The 22,089-nt window shown below is 32.0% G+C and overlaps 1 protein-coding gene across 2 annotated transcripts; it reads left to right on the forward strand.

Moving 5' to 3' along the window:
- Positions 1 to 462: 462 nt before the first annotated feature.
- LOC127700974 (solute carrier family 22 member 5-like) lies at positions 463 to 17,625 on the forward strand. Of its 2 annotated transcripts, XM_052204727.1 has the most exons (9): positions 463 to 510; positions 5,674 to 5,971; positions 7,404 to 7,825; positions 9,705 to 9,932; positions 12,111 to 12,245; positions 13,269 to 13,351; positions 14,742 to 14,859; positions 15,489 to 15,561; positions 17,425 to 17,625. In XM_052204727.1, the coding sequence occupies exons 2-9, from the start codon at positions 5,675 to 5,677 to the stop codon at positions 17,614 to 17,616; spliced, it is 1,548 nt and encodes a 515-aa protein (XP_052060687.1). In that variant the 5' UTR covers positions 463 to 510; position 5,674; the 3' UTR covers positions 17,617 to 17,625. The 2 variants fall into 2 exon arrangements, with proteins under 2 accessions (XP_052060687.1, XP_052060688.1); XM_052204728.1 differs by lacking the exon at positions 15,489 to 15,561 and having other exon boundaries at positions 17,425 to 17,538.
- The last annotated feature ends 4,464 nt before the right edge of the window (positions 17,626 to 22,089 follow it).

Here is a 22,089-nt window from a genome sequence, read left to right on the forward strand (position 1 = left end):
AATGACATAAATTCACTTGAAAATAGTAAATTGCTCTATTCTGGATTACACCGAGAGTAAAGGGAAATGTGTAATAAATTTGTTTCATTCATTTTACAGAAACAAAAGTTTAATTTTTTTTCATAAAAAGTTCTTTGTCAATGCTTTTTATGTCACACTCACATTAAAATATAAACATCTTTCCGCTTACCCGATATACGGAACGGTGTTTGATCTTATAAATGGGAGCAATATAAGTACTAATTATAAGAGTACACTACATGTATTGAGGTAAATTAGTTTTTAACATGTTTGTAGATCATGTTAGAATCCAGAGGAGATTAGGGACCTTTACATCTCAGAAGTGTTATCTATTCAAAATATGTCAACACACTCTTTATCAATTACAAAATATTTGACGAGTGTACTCTCATATCACTGTTTATCACTATTTAACATACATATATACCTATATACTTGAAGGCTTCAACAACCGCTAGGACACTGCATTGTGTCTTCCCGTCCACTGAGGTAAGGAGATTTGTTGAAAAATAAATTTGAACAAAAAAAGTAACAAAACAAAATATTCAATAGCGGCATCGAAACAATAAAATTTATTTTAAACATAAACATTCATAAAGCTACTAAGTTATTCAGTTTTGAATTGTTTTATTCCTTAATTGTTGTATGGATTATTATTATTTTGAAAGTTGATTTTAGGGTTTACTTCGATTTGCCTTTTTTTATGTGTTATCGTAATTGTTTTTTTACACGTACTACTTTTGCGACCGAGAACCCAAGTAGTTCATCTACTATATTACTAGCCTGTCATTACTGATGAGTTCGAACATCGCACATGGCCGGTGCTTAATTGGCCAGGATCGTCAGTTTTCCTGTCGAAAGTCGGTGGTTCTCGACTCCGGCTTCCTTCACCAATAAAAACTGATCGTCATTATAAAGCCGATAGTGCTGAAAGTGGCGTTAAACGCCAACAATTAATCATCCTCATTTTTCATTTTTTATCATAACACCCTTAATCAATATAACAGAGAAACTGTATCAATACTTATTTCTGTTGATTTACATGTAAGAAAAACAGATAGAAAATAAATTGATAATACATACACAGTGGCTAACTACGGAAGCCGGTTAGTGTCAGGGTGGAGTTTTATTTTTAAGTCGTTATAACGACTAAGCTAACTCAATATAACGACTTAGCTAACTTGTTATAACAACTTGACTTATCTAACTTGTTGTAACAACTTAGCTAACTTGTTATAACGACTTAGCTAACCTGTTTAAACAACTTAACTAACTCGTTAAAACGACTAAGCTGTCTCATTATAACGACTTTGCTACTTTCTCAATTCCAAGACTTAACTATACCCCCTAATATTTAGGTTTTGATTTATTTTCGATTGTCTTCTTATTTATTGATTTGTAAATTTTGAGTATAAGTGCACATTAATTAGAAATAGAAGTTGAAAGATGTACAACTGCAAAAAAAAAAGAAATTGAGGATGAAATACATTTTTCACTTAAATGTCCTAAATACTTCGAAGATTGCAAGCATTTTCTAGATAATGTAGAACTTTATAAGGGTGTCAAATTTAAAGACATTTACTGACAAATCTAAATTGTTTAATTTGTCTTGATGAATTGTTCAAACGGAAGAGGTAAATCACAGAAGCCCATTTTTGGTTTGCTTAGTTTTATCAGTTGTGGATCAAGGACTTTTAAAAAGGGGGGGGGGGGGGGAGGGTGGTTTCATGTTAATTAGGGGAGGAGGAAGGAGCCAAACCTTATATTATACTATTTTTATGAATAAGGAGATAAACAGTAAAACTCAACGAGTCAGCAAAATAACCCAAAATATCAGCATGCATAGTTAAGTTGTTTAAACGAATAAGCAAAGTCGTTATAACAAGTAAGCTAATCCGTTTAAACGAGTTAGCTGACTTGTTTAAATGAGTTAGATAAGTCGTTATAACAAGATAACTAAGTTATAAGAACGAGTTAGATAGGCTTAGTCGTTATAACGAGTAAGCAAAGTCGTTTAGTCGATTTAGATAAGTCGTTTTTACGAGTTAGCTAAGTCGTTTAAACGAATCAGCTAAGTTGTCTAAACGAGTTAGCTTAGTCGTTATCACAAGTTAGATAATTTGTTATAAAGAGTTAGATAAGCTAAGTCGTTATAACGAGTTAGTTAAGTCGTTTTAACGAGTAAGTTAAGTCGTTATAACAAGTTTGCTAAGTCGTTTAAACGAGTTAGCTAAGTTATTTAAACGAGTTAGCTTAGTCGTTATAACAAGTTAGCTAAGTTGTTATAACGAGTTAGATTAAATAAGCCGTTATAACGAGTTAACTAAGTCGTTCAAATGAGTTAGCTTAGTCGTTTAAACGAGTTCGCTAAGTCGTTTAAACGACTTAGCTTAGTTGTTTAAACGAGTTAGCTAAGACGTTATGACGAGTTAGCTTAGTTGTTAAAACAAGTTAGATAAGCTAAGTCATATTAACTACTTAAAAATAAAACTCCACATTGACACTAACCGGCTTCCGTACTAAACTGATGAAAGAAAACAAAAGAAAATGACCTCTTCTTATGATAGAGTCGAGAAAATCGACAGTAAAACAATGCCGGTGACGATATTGACCAAAAGTTATTTCTAAAAAACAATCGTACATGTTAAAGAAATTATTAGTTAAACAGTGTAATTAGAAATATATATGCAAAGACACGATGTTTTATGTTCATTATTTGCAGAGATAATTGCATTAGAAGCTTGTGAAACTGAATACTATTGTCTTTAAAGAAGGATATCGGTTATAAGATTTTTACTATTTTTTATACAATTTTAAGAACATGTCGTCTCGATATCTGTACATGTATGTGCAGTCTTCTCGATCTTTCACATTTTACGTTTACATCGGGGTAAGGTCCGTTTGAATTTGCTGAGTAACTTAATTTCAAAAGTGTTAACCTTTGCTGCATATCAATCGATTCCATTGGAATTTTCCCCCTGTACTTCTCTGATCTAGCTGCATATATATGCGGATAATTGGCGTGTTCCAGAGAGGTATACGGTCAGTAGAAAAAATATATTGAAGTTGGTACTCCAGGAATTTATTTCCATAGCAACAATTTAAACCAATTTTACACAAAGCTACAATAGCCTGCTGTACTTGTCGTTTGCTATTTTAAGAGGGATATGATAACATTACATGTATATGAATTTTTTTTTTATATCAATCTAATTTTATTGTTACTATTTATCAGAACATTTTCTTGTGAATTTACAATTAATAGCGTCCTTGCTAAAACGAGACAAACATTGAAAAGATCAAGATTTTGTCACTAGATTTCCCACTGTATAAGTCATGGCCAAACACGTCTTCACAACCCGGTACTGATTTCAAGTGCTATAAAAAGACTAGCATTTCTTACGAATGCTTAATTCAGTCCAAAAAACATAAACAAAAAAGAAAAGAAAAGAGGATTCTTGTATGAAAACATGTCATGCTCAAAAACGTTTTACCTTCAATAAACATGTTAGTATATCTCAAAGTAATAAATTCCAACTTTATCTGTGATGGTAGAGATTAAGACTTTGTAAAACTATTTCTTGGGTGTTTAATCGACAAATATCACAGGTACTAAATACATGACTATTACTTGTTGTCTTTTCGTTGTATACCTTCCGAAGAGAATAGATATAAGAAGATGTGGTATGAGTGCCAATGAGACAAGTTGAACTCTCCATCCAAGTCAAAATTTATAAAAGAAAACCATGATTATAGAAGTATAATTGCATAAGTTGTCCCCTTATTAACATTTTTGCTTCTGTTTAGTAAAGAGTCGACATTACAGTTTTATGCATAACAGATGACATCGTCCGTGATTGATACATGTATTTGTTTTGACAAAATAGCAACAATAAGATTTTTAAAACAGACCTTCATTTCATTATTAGTTCAACTAGGGGCGATTATTTGATATTCTTCGGTGGATTGGGCAGATGGATTTTCAAAATGAGTATTCTTACTTTTTGAGAACTAGAAAAAAAATCTTGCCCAAGATCGGATGATACTGAATATTCTGCAAAACAAAATGCAAAAAATTGTTGTGTACAAAAGTGGTATGTATGCCATGGAAAATAAGAAAGCCAAACTAGCAACAGGTAAAAATGAACACCTCACTGCAAAGAAAATAATCAAATCAAAGTCCACTAATACACATTTGATACTGATTCTCAGAAACAACAAGTTTGAGCTTTCTAAAAAGCTGTGCATTGCTTCGCTCTATCCTAATTTAAGGTAATATGTGTGCATGTGGTTGTTGATTTAGTATTGGAAATGTGGTATTTTAGATATTGATTGATATAAAATGGGTGTCTTAGACTTGAAATATCAATTTTTGTATATATATTAAGATGAACTTTTCCAAAATTTTAAACTGGCTGTTCAGTGTTTAGTTGTCAATGTGTTTTTGTGGAGTGTGGTTTTCTAGTTCTTTCGGCTGGTCATTGACTTGCGATTTTGATTACTAGTTCTGTACATAATTTATTTAGATATATATGAATGTTAAGGTATGTTAATAACATATAATTGTAAACAGCAATAAATATATAGTTTCAGTGAAAATGATGTTGTTCAACTTTAAGAGTGTGCCTTATACACCCATGCTTTTAAAATTTTGTTCACTTTCATGACTTGCTGAAAATTAAAAACAGTTACAAATACACAAGACCCTGGAGGTGTGCCTCTCTGAAGGTGTGCCTAGATTGGCAGAAGTTATAAGATACAGATAATGCATTTTTGTAAACATTGTATAGGACCATTGTTTAGCAAAACAAATCGTGCATATTGTAGATTAACAAAGCAAATAAATAGGTATTAATAATTGATATTTCAATATTGAATTTCAGTGTGCAATATATACATAATAAAACGAACATGAATTAATGTGAGTTGATCGGAACTGAAATACACATACTAGTAGTTAATTTTCCGGCATTTGATGTCTTATCCTGAGACGAGAAAAGTCTGTAATTCTTTATCTCATTTAAGCCAATAGCTGTTACTGTATCTCAGCCGCATCATAAAGCAACCAATCAGAATCTGTATGTGATAAGTAATTATTTCAAGATGGCGTGACTGAAACTAATAGCTCCGCACCGTGATGCGAAGCAAAAATTGCGCCTAGTAGTCATGTTTATTATCATAACGATTTGACAAAACAACATGCAGTTGACGTTACATTTATCATTAATGTCATATATGGTCGAAATTTGCTTGTTAGTTTCAGGGCAGACCTGTATGTTTAATATCATCTTTTAAGGATTTAATTAAATTCGTGCTATTTTTATAACTGATGTTGGATTCTCACAAGTTGAACGATTTCCCATAAAAATGTGTGTCGGTTAAAACTTACTGCCAAATATTTGAACCTTTAGTTTTACGAATAATTCTTACTGATCTGATATCTTTTTATACCTGAAGGTGGATTTCGGACAACTAACATTAATTTCGATTGGGAAGATTTCATTGCCAAACGAGTTTCTTTAAACATTTTGTAAACGCGATCTAACATGAATCAGTTTGGTGCACACGTGGTATGTCACTAGTATACAATAATATCTTGAATCTTGATAATGTATATTTTGCTTTTTTTCTTAAAATATATTTCGTTTACAGCATGTCCTCAGTAAGTGAATATTTGGAGAATACACTTGAGGAGTGCGGAGGACTCGGACGTTTTCAATGGCTTCTTATTGCCAGTATAATTGGCGGGAAAATTTCAATAACATGGACAACATTAATGATGTCATTTGGTGGTGCTATACCGGATTGGTCATGTCAGTGGGGAAATGATACAACTATATTACAAAATATAACTATAGAATCAAAGACTTGTCACCCCCCACAAAATTACAGCGACCTTGCTTGTGTCAGAAAGGTTTACGACGACTCTATGCATACAGTCGTAAATCAGGTATTATCTTTTAGACATCATGCTTATTTTTGTCCACTGCTTAGAAGCCATTCATTGAAAGTCTGAAAAAATAATACGAGATCAATATGTAAAAAAAAATGAAAGTAAGCACAATACATCGTTCGTACTTGATGATGATGGATGGCTGCTTAACGTCTAGCGGCAAACTAATATGCATATCCAGATCGACCCGCTGAGCCGGATTTTAAACGTGCTAGTTCACAAGGTAACAGTCCGCAGGGAAACATGTCACCTTATCCGAACACACCATTCTGACTCCGAGACGACCAGTCTTTGCTCTTACTCCTGAATACCGCGTGCTTAGCGGAGAAGCAGAAATACCAATTCTAAAGTCTTTGGTTTGAACCGGCCGGGGTTCGAACAGAAGACCTCCCGCACTAGAGGCGAACACGCTATCACGAGACCACCAAGGCGGTTACTTTCGTACTTAATACAAGGTATAGTTTGCAATAAAAATATACCAAAAGTGTGTAATGAACAATATATTGTTATATTTTTTCCAAATGTATACCAAAAAGTTTGTATAGACACAAATATTGTGCTTACATGTATTTGTTTTACACAATATTCTGATGGACAAAGTAATATAATGGACATAGTACACAGATAAATACCGGAAATAGCCCTTCATACTTACCAAATGGTCAGCAATATGTCAAATATTATACATGTATCTGCACATCTCCGACAGGAAATTTCAAGAGGATGCGTGACAGAATAACATGTCGTGAACATATCAACATAACTAAAAGTAAAAACTGTACAATAAGTGGTCATCTCTTTCTTTACTGTAATTACTAATTTTTCAGAGGCAGATAATCAGGATACGAATGACGAATTCATTCACATGTCCGATTTTAAAGTATGCTAGGTAGATAGAAAGAGATGTAGGGTATATATTGATACATATACTACATGTTACAACGAAACTAATATAATATTGACAATTTGTGAAATTAGCAGAACTGTCTGTTCTATGCTACAATTATAGAGTTTTGTAGCTGCCTTATTTTATCTCTGAAAACTAAATATCTTTTAATAACACTTGTTTACACCATGTACTGGGTATCATCAAAAAATATTATTTTAGCTTTATATTCTTTTTATAAACTGTATATACATTGCATATATTGGCTTCAAATTCTTTCTATATACGATGTTTTAAATTACATTGCATTATGGGCTTCAATTTTATTATTTTATTGCATGCTTGAGTACAAATAATCACAGTAAATCTAAACGAACATTTGGATAAAAATATTATACTAAGTAAACGTCGTTCTCTCGAATGTTAAATAGTAATAGTGCTTTACAAATGCTTTTAAAACTTTGACTGCATCCTTTTAGAGAATACTATTACTGCCTGATGCAAGAATAACAAAACTAATCAAATTATAACATTCGTTTGCAGTGGAATTTAGTATGCGACCGAGACTGGATAACTCAAACATTCACCACCATTCAAATGGGAGGACTGTTAGTGGGTGGTTTAATAGCCGGACAAGTGGCTGATATCATTGGCAGGAAACCTGCATACTTCATATCCATGTTTTTCTTGTTATTATTTAATCTCGTGGCAGCATTTTCATCGAACTGGCAAATGTTTGCCGCTTTTAGATTTTTAATTGGATTGGCAAGTGGGTTCTATTTGTCTGTGTTCTTCGTATTTGTGGCAGAATTCATGCCTCGGAAATATAGATCCATGATAATGGCGATCCCGGCATGGCCGATTTGGGCAGCAGCGTTTGGAGGAGTTTCATACTTGATACATGATTGGAAATATCTGCATATAGCCACTGCTGTTGTGACTGTTCCATTTCTGTTTACCTGGTGGTATGTTTTTGATAGATAATAGCAGTTTATTGTCCAGTGGCAAAACACGATTTTTTCTTGTTTATTGATCAATTTGTCATGTCTCATAGAGCTCAGGTATAAACACCAATAAATGATAAAATCAACTGCATTGGTGAAAACGATACAATGCCAAAGATGTTTTATAAACGTTATGTTTTGTTTACATTTGAAGTGCAACAGAATATGATATTAAGATCATAACGCTACTAAAAATTAATAGAAAAAACAATTTTGACTTTTACTAGAATCTTTAACTGTCATTATTGTCCTTTTATATATATAAATATAGCTTTCATGTTTCCATTCATTTAGGTTCATATGTTCATATGTGTTTTGATATAAATGTAACAAGATGATGGACATATGTCAATGCGACAGCAACCAAACAACAACAACCAGGTGACAACTAGCGTTTGTTCTAATGTCTCACTTAAACATTAGCAATTGGGTTAGTGACTTTTACGCTCTCAATGGTTCCAAAGTGACCAGTGCTTTGGAACTGGTAATACTTTTTTATTTGTACAATTTCGGTCAGTAGCCTTTATGAGCTACTATAATACAAAATTGGGTTCGTAAGCTGCGTCCATAACGGTCATGCATGTGAAAACTGTTTAGTGTACATCAGTTTTATTGTTTATATATTTGAAATACGAACTAATCAATTGCATGGCCTGAAATCAATTTTATATTTAAAAGTCAAATAAACGATTCACGTTTTCTTTCAAAAACAACTGATTAAAACTTCATAATTAGTATTCAAAAATAAATTTAATCTGGTTTCAAAATTGAGAGTATCAATTGTTTGGCTATATATTTTGATTTGTATTATTTGTAAATATTCACTGGATAAACATCATAAGTTTAAAAAACCCATAGTCTCTTCGACAACATTGACAATAACAAAAGCTTTTAACTAGTTTTATCTATATTTATCATTTTGACATTCCAATTTCTTCATCTTTAATTTGTGTTTTTACTCAACGAAAAGTTTCCTAATTCAGAGCATCTTATTGTATGCAGAAATATTCATTGGACAAGATAATATATAACATATTAAAGGATTTAGTTTATCAGCTTGTTTTCATAATAATATATAATGTTGACTTCTAGATATAAAAATAAGGTGATGTGGTACAATGTATGATTGCCAATGAGACAACTCTCAAACAGAGACCAAATGACATAGAAGTTATCAACTATAGATCGCCTTACGGCCTTCAAAAATAAGCAAAACCCATACTGCATAGTAAGCTATAAAAGGCACCGAAATGTAAGTCCATTGGTTATTTGTGTCGTTGTGTTAGTATACTGTCTCATTAATTTAAGGCAAGAATATTTTACCTATGTTTTAATCTATAAATCCAACAAATAGAGGCAAATCTAGGTATAAACGTTTAGGGAATCGCATAAACTCCAAAAGGAGCAAGACCGGATGCGTCGACATGTTAGCGTTTTCTGATATGCATGCATCACACTTCACACTCGATCAAAATGTCACAATCGTCAATAAAATTGTTGATTAACTGATGTTAGTTGAACATAAAATTGAGAATCGAAATGGGGAATATGTCAAAGAGACAACAACCCGACCAAAGAGCAGATAACAGCCGAAGGCCACCAATGGGTCTTAAACGCAGCGAGAAAATCCCGCATCCGGAGGTGGTCCCCAGCTGGCCCCTAAATAAAATTGTGTACTGGTTCAGTGAAAATGGACGTCACACTAAACTCCAAAACATATAAAGGAACTAAAACGCACATTTGATTATAAGGTAGACGACTTCTGAGTTTTATTTATAATATGTAATTTAGAATTATGTGTTTCAATCTAAATTTGACGGTACAACTTTCATTCATTCAGGTTTATCCCAGAAAGTTTTAGATGGTTAGTTGCAAATGATCAAATTGAAAAAGCAGAGGAAGTTATCAGGAAAATAGCCCGTATCAATAGAGCACCAGTACCGGACACATCCAAACTTAAAATGGTGGTAGAAAATTCAATATCTCATAATAACAAAAAGTATACATTTCTGGATATATTTCGTAACCCGGACTTCTTGAAAAAGACCATACTCTTAGCTGTATCCTGGTTAGTAGCATAACACATGAACAACCTAATCTTATATAATAAATGGTTTTAATTTTGTAATTTTATAACCATGCTGCTTATGGTTTTCGTCAGTAATGGAAACGGTTAGAATGTCAGTATAGGCTGAGAGGTCATACTCCATTGGAACAAGTCACTTTCAATACATGTAATATTATAGATCCAGTGTTATTTAGGCTCGTTTTACGGTCGCTATGTGTTGAATTTGCCGTTTCATCAAAATAACATGCACATTTTTGTACTATTAATCAGGTTAGAGTTGATGCTTGTCCAAGTACAATGTAGATTGTTGTCTACGTATACATTTCAAAGGTTTCTGGTTTAATCTTTCTCAGTGGGTTATTGAAATAATATAGAGCTGGAATTAAAGTAAGAGAACTTTCTGTGCATTATTAAAGACCTCTGAAATAAAAAAAGAAAGAATATAATGTATTTAATCAAGTTACGAAATATCTACGTACACGACAATATCCAACGCAAGGGAACAGGGCTTTCTTTTTTGTTTACATCTCAATTACAATGAGACCTTCAACAGGACCAAAGAATAAATTTTCGATGTCGATCTTTCTGAAGGCTTGACTTTTTTAATAACATTTACCGTGGAGTTTTGTTATTTTCATATCATGATAAATATTATTAAAAGAGTTTCTTATGTCAGCCCATTTTTTTTTTTACATTTTCATTACTCAATTTATAATAATTATGTATAAATATTAGTCCTACAATGATGTACGGTTTATTAGAAGAGGACCCATGTAGATGACAAATATCACCTATGAATGGGTCAAAAGTGAAGATTTGTCAGATTATGTTCTTGACATATATTCACATACATATGAAAATAAGAAAATGTGTTATAATTGCCAATGAGACAACTATCCACCAGAGTTCAAATAAATGGATATAAGCAATTATAGGTCACCATTCGGCTTTAGCAATGAGAAACATCCATTACCGTATAGTCGACTATAAAAGGCCCCGATATAAAATAAAGGTGAAACAATTCAAACGAGAAAACTAACTGCTTACTTTGTAACAAAATTATATAATATGAAAAACAAATATGACAGATATGTACCAACGATAACCACTGAACTACAGACTTCTGGCTACGGACAGGCAGATAAAGAATGCGGCATGGGTTAAAAATGTTTGTGCGCGCTCAACCTTCTCCTAACCTGGGACAGTGGTGTAACAGCACACCATAAGAACAATCTGTAAAAATCAGTGCAGCACATAATTCAACTCACTCATTATATCGTCAGCATTACAAATATTGTCATCATCGTAACCTTACGTGTACCAGGACTTCAACTATTCGGCATAAATTTTAAATATCTGTATAGTACTCTTGAAAAAAGCCCTAAAAACAATGTCCTATTTCAAAAATTATCCCTTTAAAATAAGCCGTTTCAGATTCCCTTTTATTTGGATATTATACAAGTTTTGGGTAATATGGAAATCTTTCCAATTTGGTTGTTAAGGCTGTGTTGATAAAATCACTGTGACATTGCATAATCATGATTCAGATGTTCCCGTGTCAATTTTGACATTTTTACCTATTAAGTCTGTTTGTATTGTTCACACATTGCTGTCAACATTGTCAACATATAATGGAATTTTATACGACTGTCATACAAGTGAGAGGTTTCGCTAGCTATAAAACCAGGTTCAATCCACCATTTTCTACATAAGGAAATACCTGTACCAAGTCAGAAATATGACAGTTGTTTTCCGTTCGTTTAATGTGTTTGAGCTTTTGGGATTTTGCCATTTGATTTATAAGAGACTTTCCGTTTTGAATTTTCCTTGGAGTTCGGTATTTTAGTTATTTTACTATTTACCGTGTGGCTCTTTTGGAGTTTTGCAAGTCATGAAACTGAGTTCATTCATCCATTTGTAAATAATGATTTTGTTTACTAGTTAAATTTCACCAGTGGTTTTATTGTTTTATGATTGATTTATTAATTATGCATTCATGGATTGCCAAAGTTGATTGAGTAGGGCGTTCAATCAGTATGTAATGTCACTAACCACTATTCCACTAATAGTTTGTAATTATCCTTTATAGTATAATTGGGACAAAAATATAGAAAAGGAAGCTTATATACGTTCAGCATTACTATCTATCAAATAATTAAATGTTATTTTTTAATATAGGATATCATTTGGATATGGTTACTATGCGATAGCATTTGGTGTGCAGCAGCTTTCTGGAAGTTTGTATCTGAACATGTTTCTTCTTAGTATTGTGGAAATTCCATCACAGGTCATAACATATTTCTTAAATAATTGGTAAGACGATAGTTTAGTTGAAAATTTAGATCAAAATTTTAAAATATTCAATAAATTTCAAGATGAATGAAAGTAATTTAAATCTTATCATAAACTTCCGTGACTAAAGTTGAGAGTCATTCCCATATTTTTTGGTGTCAGACCTTTCCAATATGACCAATGGTCAGAAAAGTCTGTTTCAAAACATAAAGACTAACAGTACCGTCTACTGCACAACATTTCCCGAATTCACATAATATTGAAAACGATCAGAAAAAAATATATCATTTTAAACAACCAAGTTTATATCGAAAGAAATCATAAAAAATAAAAAAAAAGTTCTTACAATATCAGATTTGTCATTGCTATATTTATAAAAGAAAGATCCTGCTTACCAAGTATATATGGATGTATGAGGAACTTATCAGAAAACCACCTTCTCTGTTAGTACTTGACACAGACCTTTGACTTAATAATCTCTTTTGTCTTCTTTATAGTCACATGTATCTCTATAATATCAAAATTGTCAATGTCAGAAGTGTCCATTTATTGAAACAGGGATTAATGGTGTTTTCCCCTATGTTAACGGTTGATATTAGCTGTTAATTTTAAAATATATTTGTAAATTACCGATATACTCATTTTTAAAACAGTTTCACCATACACGACATTACTATTTTACAAAGTTAACGATATGTAATATTTGTTGCATAAACCTTATTGAGGAAATTCTTCTGATGACATATATATACAAAAAATAATTATTGTAAAAAGAATACCATGCTCTTTGTACGTTACAGAACCTATTGTGCATGTTCGTAGATTGAAAAGTACAAGGTATAACTAATTAATGAATTGCTATAACCTTTGTTCCAAAGCAAATGCAGAATATAAAAAATGTTAACGACCAACCAAAAACTAAGCAAGTATCCACTGTCGGTCAGTTTCTACATAGATTCTGTATTTTAGAAGTAGGTTAAAAAGCCTTTTTCTACCGTACAAGTACTCTAAAACGTATAACACCTGTTTTTTTTTTTTTTTTAGCATGGGAAGAAAATGGACGACATTTATGTTTCTAGTCTTAGCAACGGTATCAGGAACAGTTGTAGGTGTTGTGCAAATGGTTGGTAAGAAATTGAATAAAGAGAGTATTTTTTAAGTCGCTGTCGTTGGACATACAATCCAATTATGAATCTTCTACCAATACAATTGCATTTACTTGTACTCTGTATACTATTACGGATAAATACTAAAGGGTATGGATGGGGTCCTTCATTTCTATATTCTTTACTTTTTTCGCTCATTATTCTTTATCTTTAAAAATAATAGCTATTCTGTAATTACTTGATAACTGTATTCTGGACATTGTTCTTTTCTGTAATCCGTATTTTTTTACCCAATAATTTAATATTTGCCGTTATTCTTTTATATTTTAGCACCCCTTTATTCTCTATTATTTTTTTTGGCCCATTTTGCTCTATTCTTTACTTTTTTGCCCATTATTCTCTATTATGTAAACCCAATCCACACCCTTATACAAAGTGTGTGTAGTAAAAAGTGGTGACACAAAACGAACAATATAAATTTAACATACACGTGTACCCCTTACAACATGATACCATCATAATTTGGTTGAACGTTATGGAACATCGGTGTTATAGGGGACAACATATTTGTTTTGCTTGTTTTAGCAATTACTATGTTCCCTTTACTCCTTTTATGAAATTAACACATACGACACACTACCAGATATTTACTTGACATAGACAACAACACGGTGCCATTATTAGAGCAGGTATCATTTGTTACTGATCCTGTCCTGGCAATAAATGTTTTCTTTATGAACCTGCATACACTTGTCATCAAACAGTTCCTTTTTTATGATTTAGGGTTTTTCCAATTGCTTATGATTAATGAAACAATTAAAAATCATATACTTAAAGTAAAATATCAAAGAGAGGCGAAGGATAGATACCAAAGGGATATTTAGACTCATAAGTCGAAAACAAACTGACAATACCATTGGAAAAAAAACCGAAAAAACGACCAACAGTATACAAAACACAGTCAGGAATCTGATTACAGTAGTTGTCGTCTGTTTATGTAGTTCATACGTGTTTCTCGTTTCTCGTTTTTATATAGATTAGACCGTTGGTTTTTCCGTTTGAATGGTTTTACACTAGTAATTTTTTGGTGCCCTTTACAGCTTGCTGTTCGGTGTGAGCCAATGCTTCGTGTTGAAGGCCGTACAATGACCTATAATGGTTACTTTTATAAATTGTAACTTGGATGGAGAGTTGTCTCATTGGCACTTATACCACATCTTCCTATATCTATATACAACATAGAAACTAAAGACTGAGCAACAAAAACTTGTTAAACTATATCAACTGATAAGACATCACACAATAGCGGATTGGTAATCGATTTACTTACATAACTCTGAGGCATCACGAAATCGGAAACCATCGGTCATGTAAAGGTAATATTCTTAAAAGTCTTGCATAATATTTTTAGATATACCAGCGAAAGATGGACTTATCAACGGATTTGCCATGGCAACAAAGCTATTCTTAGCAGCAGGATGGTGTGCATTGATGTTATTAACGACAGAATCGTTCCCAACAGTAGTTCGGTAGATGTTTTATTGTATATCAAAATTACCAAAATGCACAAACTGATAGCTTATAATAACGGCGCACAACCAAAAGTCGTAAGTCGATTAAAAACAAACAACATCGCGTTGAACAGTCAACAGAACATTACACAGAACGACAAATCAAGTAATACGAACCCAATCAAAAACTGGGGGTGAACTTGGATGCACAATTAGCCACACCCACTCCGTTTTTACTGACGAATAATACCAGGGAATTACGCATAATGGAATACTGGATAGCTAAATACCTCTTCTTTAACCATAAATCAACACCAAGCTCGCAAACCATCATGAACACTACTATGAGAAATTATGTAACTAAATAGATGTTTTATTGAAATGTAAAAACAGTTTTACGGAGAAAATGAAAAAAAAGACTCTGTAACAGGTATGACATGTTACTCCCATAATTTCGTTAGCAATATACACATTTTTCATACATCATGACAACAATTTATCAGTTTTTGAAAGTGATAAAAAGATGTACCTTATTGAACTGTCGGTTCTTTACAATATCTATTGAAATATCTTTTTATCAGATGGATGAAAATCCTATCAAATTGTTTTTTCTGTCATTTTCAAATAACACTATAATTGATTTTTAGGAACATGGGTTATGGTATACAAAACTCAGTAACACGAGTAGGAAGCATGGTGGCTCCACAAATCGTATATTTAGTAGGTTGAAAAAGTTTCCTCAATTTTTTCAGATTTACATACACATATTTGATTTGGATATTATATTTCCACATAATTATAATTAACTTGCTGTTTCTCTATCGGCCGTTGAATAGATTCGAAATTCAAGATTTGGTGAGTAAATAAATACCAGGGCGAAATAGAAACGGGTAATATGTAACACATTTATTAAATAATTCTTACTATGCTAGTAAATTTATAAATACACCAGTAGTCCGAATCAGGAAATCACTGTCTTAGTTCCGCTGCGTTTTTTTTTCAATATTGATGAGATTTCTGATTTCCCAATTACTGCAAATTATTTTCATTAGCAAAAGTTACAAGGAAGGAATAACTCAGGCAATTTAACCTTTTTTCCTAGCTTTGCGTTTTTTGTAGTTTTTGATTAACGAATATACCTTTAAAACGGTAATGTTAGTAGTAAGTGCTACATGGAAAAGCTGTTGAAATATTTTGTTTGAAACAATACACGGAACATAATGTTATTTTTAGTAACAGATACGCTAAAAAATGTATCATAATTAGGCATCCACATTTATCCAATATTTGGTGAGACGGCAACATATGCAACCAAGTAGTAAGTATCCCGTATTAGCTCATTGGCCAATACGGTCTTTTCCCGTATTGGACCATATTTAAAAACAATATGATAGCGAGTGTTATAAGTTTGCATCTAAGATAGATACAGGTATGAGGTGTGATTAAATAAAAATATAAATCCTCTACTTTAATATGTAGAATAATTACTCGAAATCTGCAAAAAATCAGGTGAAAGAGATTAACTCAACGGATGAATATTTAAAGATAACTTTTATGAATATTTTTATCTAAAGGACATATATAGCGCATGTATATATAAATATATAAAGTTGGAAATATATACAACGTAAGCTAGAGGGGGGGGATTGAACATCACCGTCCACGAATAAAAAAAAAAAGAAAAAAAAAACACGCTATCGTTTCTTTTATCGTAAATTTAGAATTTTGTTTCACTGGTGAATCATGAAATATCCAAAGCAAGAAAAAGACACTTACTACTGTTTCATTGAATAAATTTCTGCAGTTACTTAGTTGTTTATATCCAGGTCTTTTTTTGTCTTTTGTGATAGTTGTCTTTTTAGCAGACCCAATGTTCGTATTTTTATATAAGCTTATTCTTGATATATCGATAAGGTAACTTTAGGAATTATCAATTTTTTAATTGAATGAAATTAAAGTATATCTTTATTGCGCATTTGGTAAAATACTGTCTGCTATAAAAGGGGCTCAATTGATGTCCAAAGGAGATATAACTCTGAATATTTCTCTTTTTAATTACCGAACATTAAATTGGTTGCAAACAATATATTTTAAATCAGATTTCCGAAAGACTATTTGTTAAAAATGAGAAAACTGTTGTTTGACAAGACTCTATGGAAGTCTAAGTAATAACACAGAATTGAAAGGATAGTTGTAATTTATCTAAAACAGTAAAACAGTTTTTACACTCAAGAAATATTAATTAAATAATTCCACTTTATTTATATAGCTAGCTTTATTTTTAAATATATAATAACAAATTCTTAAATAGTTGTAAAGGAGATGGATAACGTGAAGAGCACCTACTGGACGCCAAGATGATTTTTTCTCAAACAATACATATATGATATTTTCAGTTACCTATACAATCTATTTCCACAGTCACATGGTCGTCATCGATTCCCCACTAACCAATATTTTGTTATAGGTTTTAAGCAAATAATCATTCACAAACTAAGCAAGCGTTTATAACATTACAAAAGTTGAAAACCTCCGAAACTAATTTAATGTACTATATGTCATCTTGGGTTTTTCCCTTTGCAGAGTCAGCATATAGATGGGCTGATGTACTTCCTAGTAGGAGCACTCATGTTCCTATCTGCCATCTGTTTACTTGGCATTCCAGAGACAAGAAATAAAATTCTGAGTGACACGATCGAGGACAAGAAACACAAACAATATCAGAAAAACAATCAAGAGGAAAAATCTAAAGACTTTGTTTTACGTGATCGCTAATTTCATTTAGTTTCAAGTCTAAAATTAAATTAATTGTACAATAAATGACCTTTTCCTTTGATAACGAACTTTGATTCTGTAAATCAACTTTTTAATTTTCTAACTTCTTATTCTAAGTCTACTGCATCAAATCATAACTATTAATATTGAGACCAATGTCTTTAAATTAAAAGGTCAACATGACCGGACAGTAGCATATGAGGTAAACAGAAAATAAATCATATTCTAATTGAGGAACAACATCGGTGTATTTGAAGAGTTGATACCGTCATTTTGGGAGATTTTACGCTTGCAAATATAGTTGTACTGGGGAGGCAATTGGTATCTGATGTATCCAATATTAAAAGTTCAATATAGCCAAAGTAATATAGTAGTTGTACTTCACTTCTTTAAGATGGCTACATAAACGCCATAAAACCTGGTCGATCAAACATCGTCAACCAATCGCTCTAATGCATTCATTTGTTACGACGATTTTTTTATTGATGGTCGACATGTTTTGAATATGGTAAATTTCTAGGTCTAATGGCCTCTATATAGATTTTATATATTTTTGATATGTGATCTATTCAGAAATGAACAGAATAGTCACATTTTGAACCTGAAAACTTTCCTCTTGACAAAATCATTTTCATTCTGAAGCGTACGCAAAGTTTAACAAAGTAGTAAAAGAGAGGCGAAAGATCCTAGATGGACATTCATAAGTCGAACACAAACTGACAACGCCATGGCTAAAAAAGAAAAAGACCAACAGACAAACAATGGTACACAAAACACAACATAGAAAACTAAAGACTGAGCAACACGAACCCCACCAAAAAATTGGGGTTGATATCAGGTGCTCCGGAAGGGTAAGCAGATCCTGCTCCACATGTGGCACCCGTCGTGTTGTCACTTACGCCAGAATATACATGTTATCACATTAACTTACGACGGATTTATGAAACGACTATAAAACCTAAGATTTATTTACGATAGGCATACGACGGGACGTACACTAAAATAGGCTTTGTGAAACGCTGGCCTGGTTTTTACCTGGTGTACCTACTAGTGTCACGATTTTTAAGTACAAAAGACGAGAACAAAGTTCCGACGATGTTTTATTTATGACAATTTTAAGCGAAACTTAAAAAAATGGAAAGTGTTGATTTTATTGCAATAGAATGGAGATAACCATACTGTAGAACAAGTTTTAGATAAAATGAAGTAATCTATGAATTTGGAATTGACCTATCTCGACAAAATTGAGCTGCCAGTTGATCATGGCTACGTGACGCGTTTTGAATGAATAAAAAGTTAAGGTCTTTCCGAGAAGGAGAAAACATTACAGGAAAGACCTGAGTATTCGGGTTTAGTTCAATCGGATAGATGCGATCAAAATATTCACCAAACTTTGGTTTATTCAGTTGGGAACAAGGTGAACAAGAGAGTTAAAGGAGTGCGAGGTACTTTAAATTTATTTTGTTTGAAACACGTAAACTATATTAATTCTGGTCATTTGATGGAGAGTTGTCTCATTGGCACTCATACCACATCTTTTTACATATCTATACACATAAGGAAAACAAGTCGAAACACACGTATACCTGTATTATATCGATACGATCGAAACAGTGATGGAAAAAGTAAGAAGATACAAAAATAATCACTTAGACAGCATAACCGTGATGACAGAGAACCATAAACCTAACACAAATCTCAAATTGGTCGCCAAAATAAAAAAAAAAATGGCAAAACAGAGAAAGAAAGAAAAAGAATTTATAAGCAGATACAAAACAAAACTATCTTTCTTTTTTGATTAAATTTCTGTTACACTGTACTATCTCATTGACGTATATCATCATCTCTTATTTATTTACATTAAAGATTAAACAGATATAAACAACATACATTTATTTGAAAAATATCATAAAAACGATTAAGGTTAATAGCGTGCACAACATTTCATTCACATAAACAGACAAATAAAACACAAGCCTCAAAATCTCTTGGCGGCTTATCAGGTACACAGCAGTCCTTCATCAAGATATAATTAATCTGGAAATTCCACTCTTCAGAACAACGCAAAATAAGATATAAGCTTAGGATTTTTTATATTTTATTAATAATATGAACAGTTGAAATTTTACAACCTCATTTGCATTAATGATTTCCTAATTGTCAATTTTTTTTATTAACGATTCCCTTTTTTGCTTTATGCAGTTGAAAATATTTTATACATATTCAAGACAACCTGTGTTTGATTCCTTAGGATTTCCTATTTTAAACCCTAAGAACACGTGCTGGTTGGACTTGTTTTATTCACCAATCAAAATGACTTTTAGAATACTTATTTTTATAAGAACAGTTTCTATTGGTTAGATCTCTTTTACCTTATTCACATTTTTACATAATTTGGGGTTACTATTTTTAATTACTTAATACTGACTTATTACCTTGTTTTTATGACCATTAGGGAAATCCGATTATTTTGGTTAGATAAAATTCTATGTGAACAATAGAAAAGAATTAATATATTTGCTAAAGGAAATACTTCTAAGAGTTTAAGCTGTCAAACCTTATTTATATCGCTAAGTGTCAAATAGGAAGAATTTCACATCAAATACTTATATATCAAAAAGTTACATAACATTATATAGACTTTCTAATTATATCTTTTTATACAAAAAGCTTTATACAAGAATTATTTATTTTCTACAATTACATGTAAGATTAACTTAGTTTTATATGAAATATTAAAATTTATTTCTTTAAATATTTTACCTCAATTTACCATCATTATATAACCATTAGGGAAATCCGATTATTTTGGTTAGATAAAATTCTATGTGAACAATAGAAAAGAATTAATATATTTGCTAAAGGAAATACTTCTAAGAGTTTAAGCTGTCAAACCTTATTTATATCGCTAAGTGTCAAATAGGAAGAATTTCACATCAAATACTTATATATCAAAAAGTTACATAACATTATAGACTTTCTAATTATATCTTTTTATACAAAAAGCTTTATACAAGAATTATTTATTTTCTACAATTACATGTAAGATTAACTTAGTTTTATATGAAATATTAAAATTTATTTCTTTAAATATTTTACCTCAATTTACCATCATTATAGAAGCATCGCATATAATGTCCATAATGACATAACATGTTTGCTTATTTATACAACCCTTTTGTCCACAGGACACACCTTTGAGAGAGTCGAACCTCTCATTAGGAACTTGGATAGCTTTTAATATCAGGGGTGATTATTTATTGAAGATCTAATCGTCAGTTTTATTATATCAAAGTTGGAACTGACTAAAATTATAATCAATAGACATAAGACATTACAAGGTAGGCTATAGGTTGATAATGCAGGTAAGCTGCTGATCATTAAATGAAAGTAAACGATTTGGAAACCAAAATAAAGTGTTGACGTCCCTAGTTTGCTGTCTATAGGTAGATGTGAATTTAATCGAAAGAAGTTAACCAATGTTCATAACTCGTAACTCGTGAATCTTTTAAGAACCCAAAGGACCAAGACCGGGCGCACCGAGAGGGTACGTGTCTTTTGATATGCCTGCATCACCCTCCAATCGAATCCATAATCACTAAAATTATAAATGAGACGAATATACTTGTTTCTAAAGATATAATTGTTGAAACAACGACACATCATATGATCAGTTCGTGATGGTGACCGTCAAACTTATGTAGTGACGATTATTTTTGTTCTTCCTCATAACTGTGTTTAAACAAATTTAGTGTTAGGAGCACACGTTTGTTAATGAAGTCTTTTTAGTGAGAACATGCACGAATGTAGCATATAAACTGTGATATGTAGACGAGAATGATATTGGTTGATTGTTTTAAAAATGTGCATTGAAATTTAGCACGACACTACAGACACCGATATATGTATAGCATATGTAGTTGGAAATATATACAAATTGTCAAGGTAAGCTGGAGGAGAGATTTGACCATCACCGTCCACGTTTTAAAAAAAACCCCACTAAAATCTCTTTTGTCGCAAATTTAGATTTTTGTTTCAATGGTAAATTAAGAAGTATGCAAAGCAAGAAAATACACTGTTGTTTCATTGAATAAAATTCTGCAGTTTAGTTAGTTGTTTACATTCTTGTCTTATTTCTCTTTTGATGGCTGATTGTCTTACTGGCAGACCCAATGTACTTATTCTAATATTCTTTATTATCTAAATGCAATACATTCCGATGAGAAGTTGACAATTGGAAAATTGAAGTTATCACGTTCGTCATAGATCCTAGTATGAAGTCGTCCATCGGTGTCATTATCGAGGTAAAGATCAAGATATGAAGCAGGGCTTTTTGTTTTGGTAGAATTCTCAATATCGATTTCACTGGAATATGTAACATGCGAGCCATCACTGAAATGTGGGATACTGAGGGACAGGACATTATTAATATATCTGAAATAGAAACAAAAAGAACTTTGCAAGTTGTTTTTC

This window comes from Mytilus californianus, unplaced genomic scaffold, assembly GCF_021869535.1.
Source record: "Mytilus californianus isolate M0D057914Y unplaced genomic scaffold, xbMytCali1.0.p SCAF_5, whole genome shotgun sequence".
NCBI lineage: Eukaryota > Metazoa > Mollusca > Bivalvia > Mytilida > Mytilidae > Mytilus > Mytilus californianus.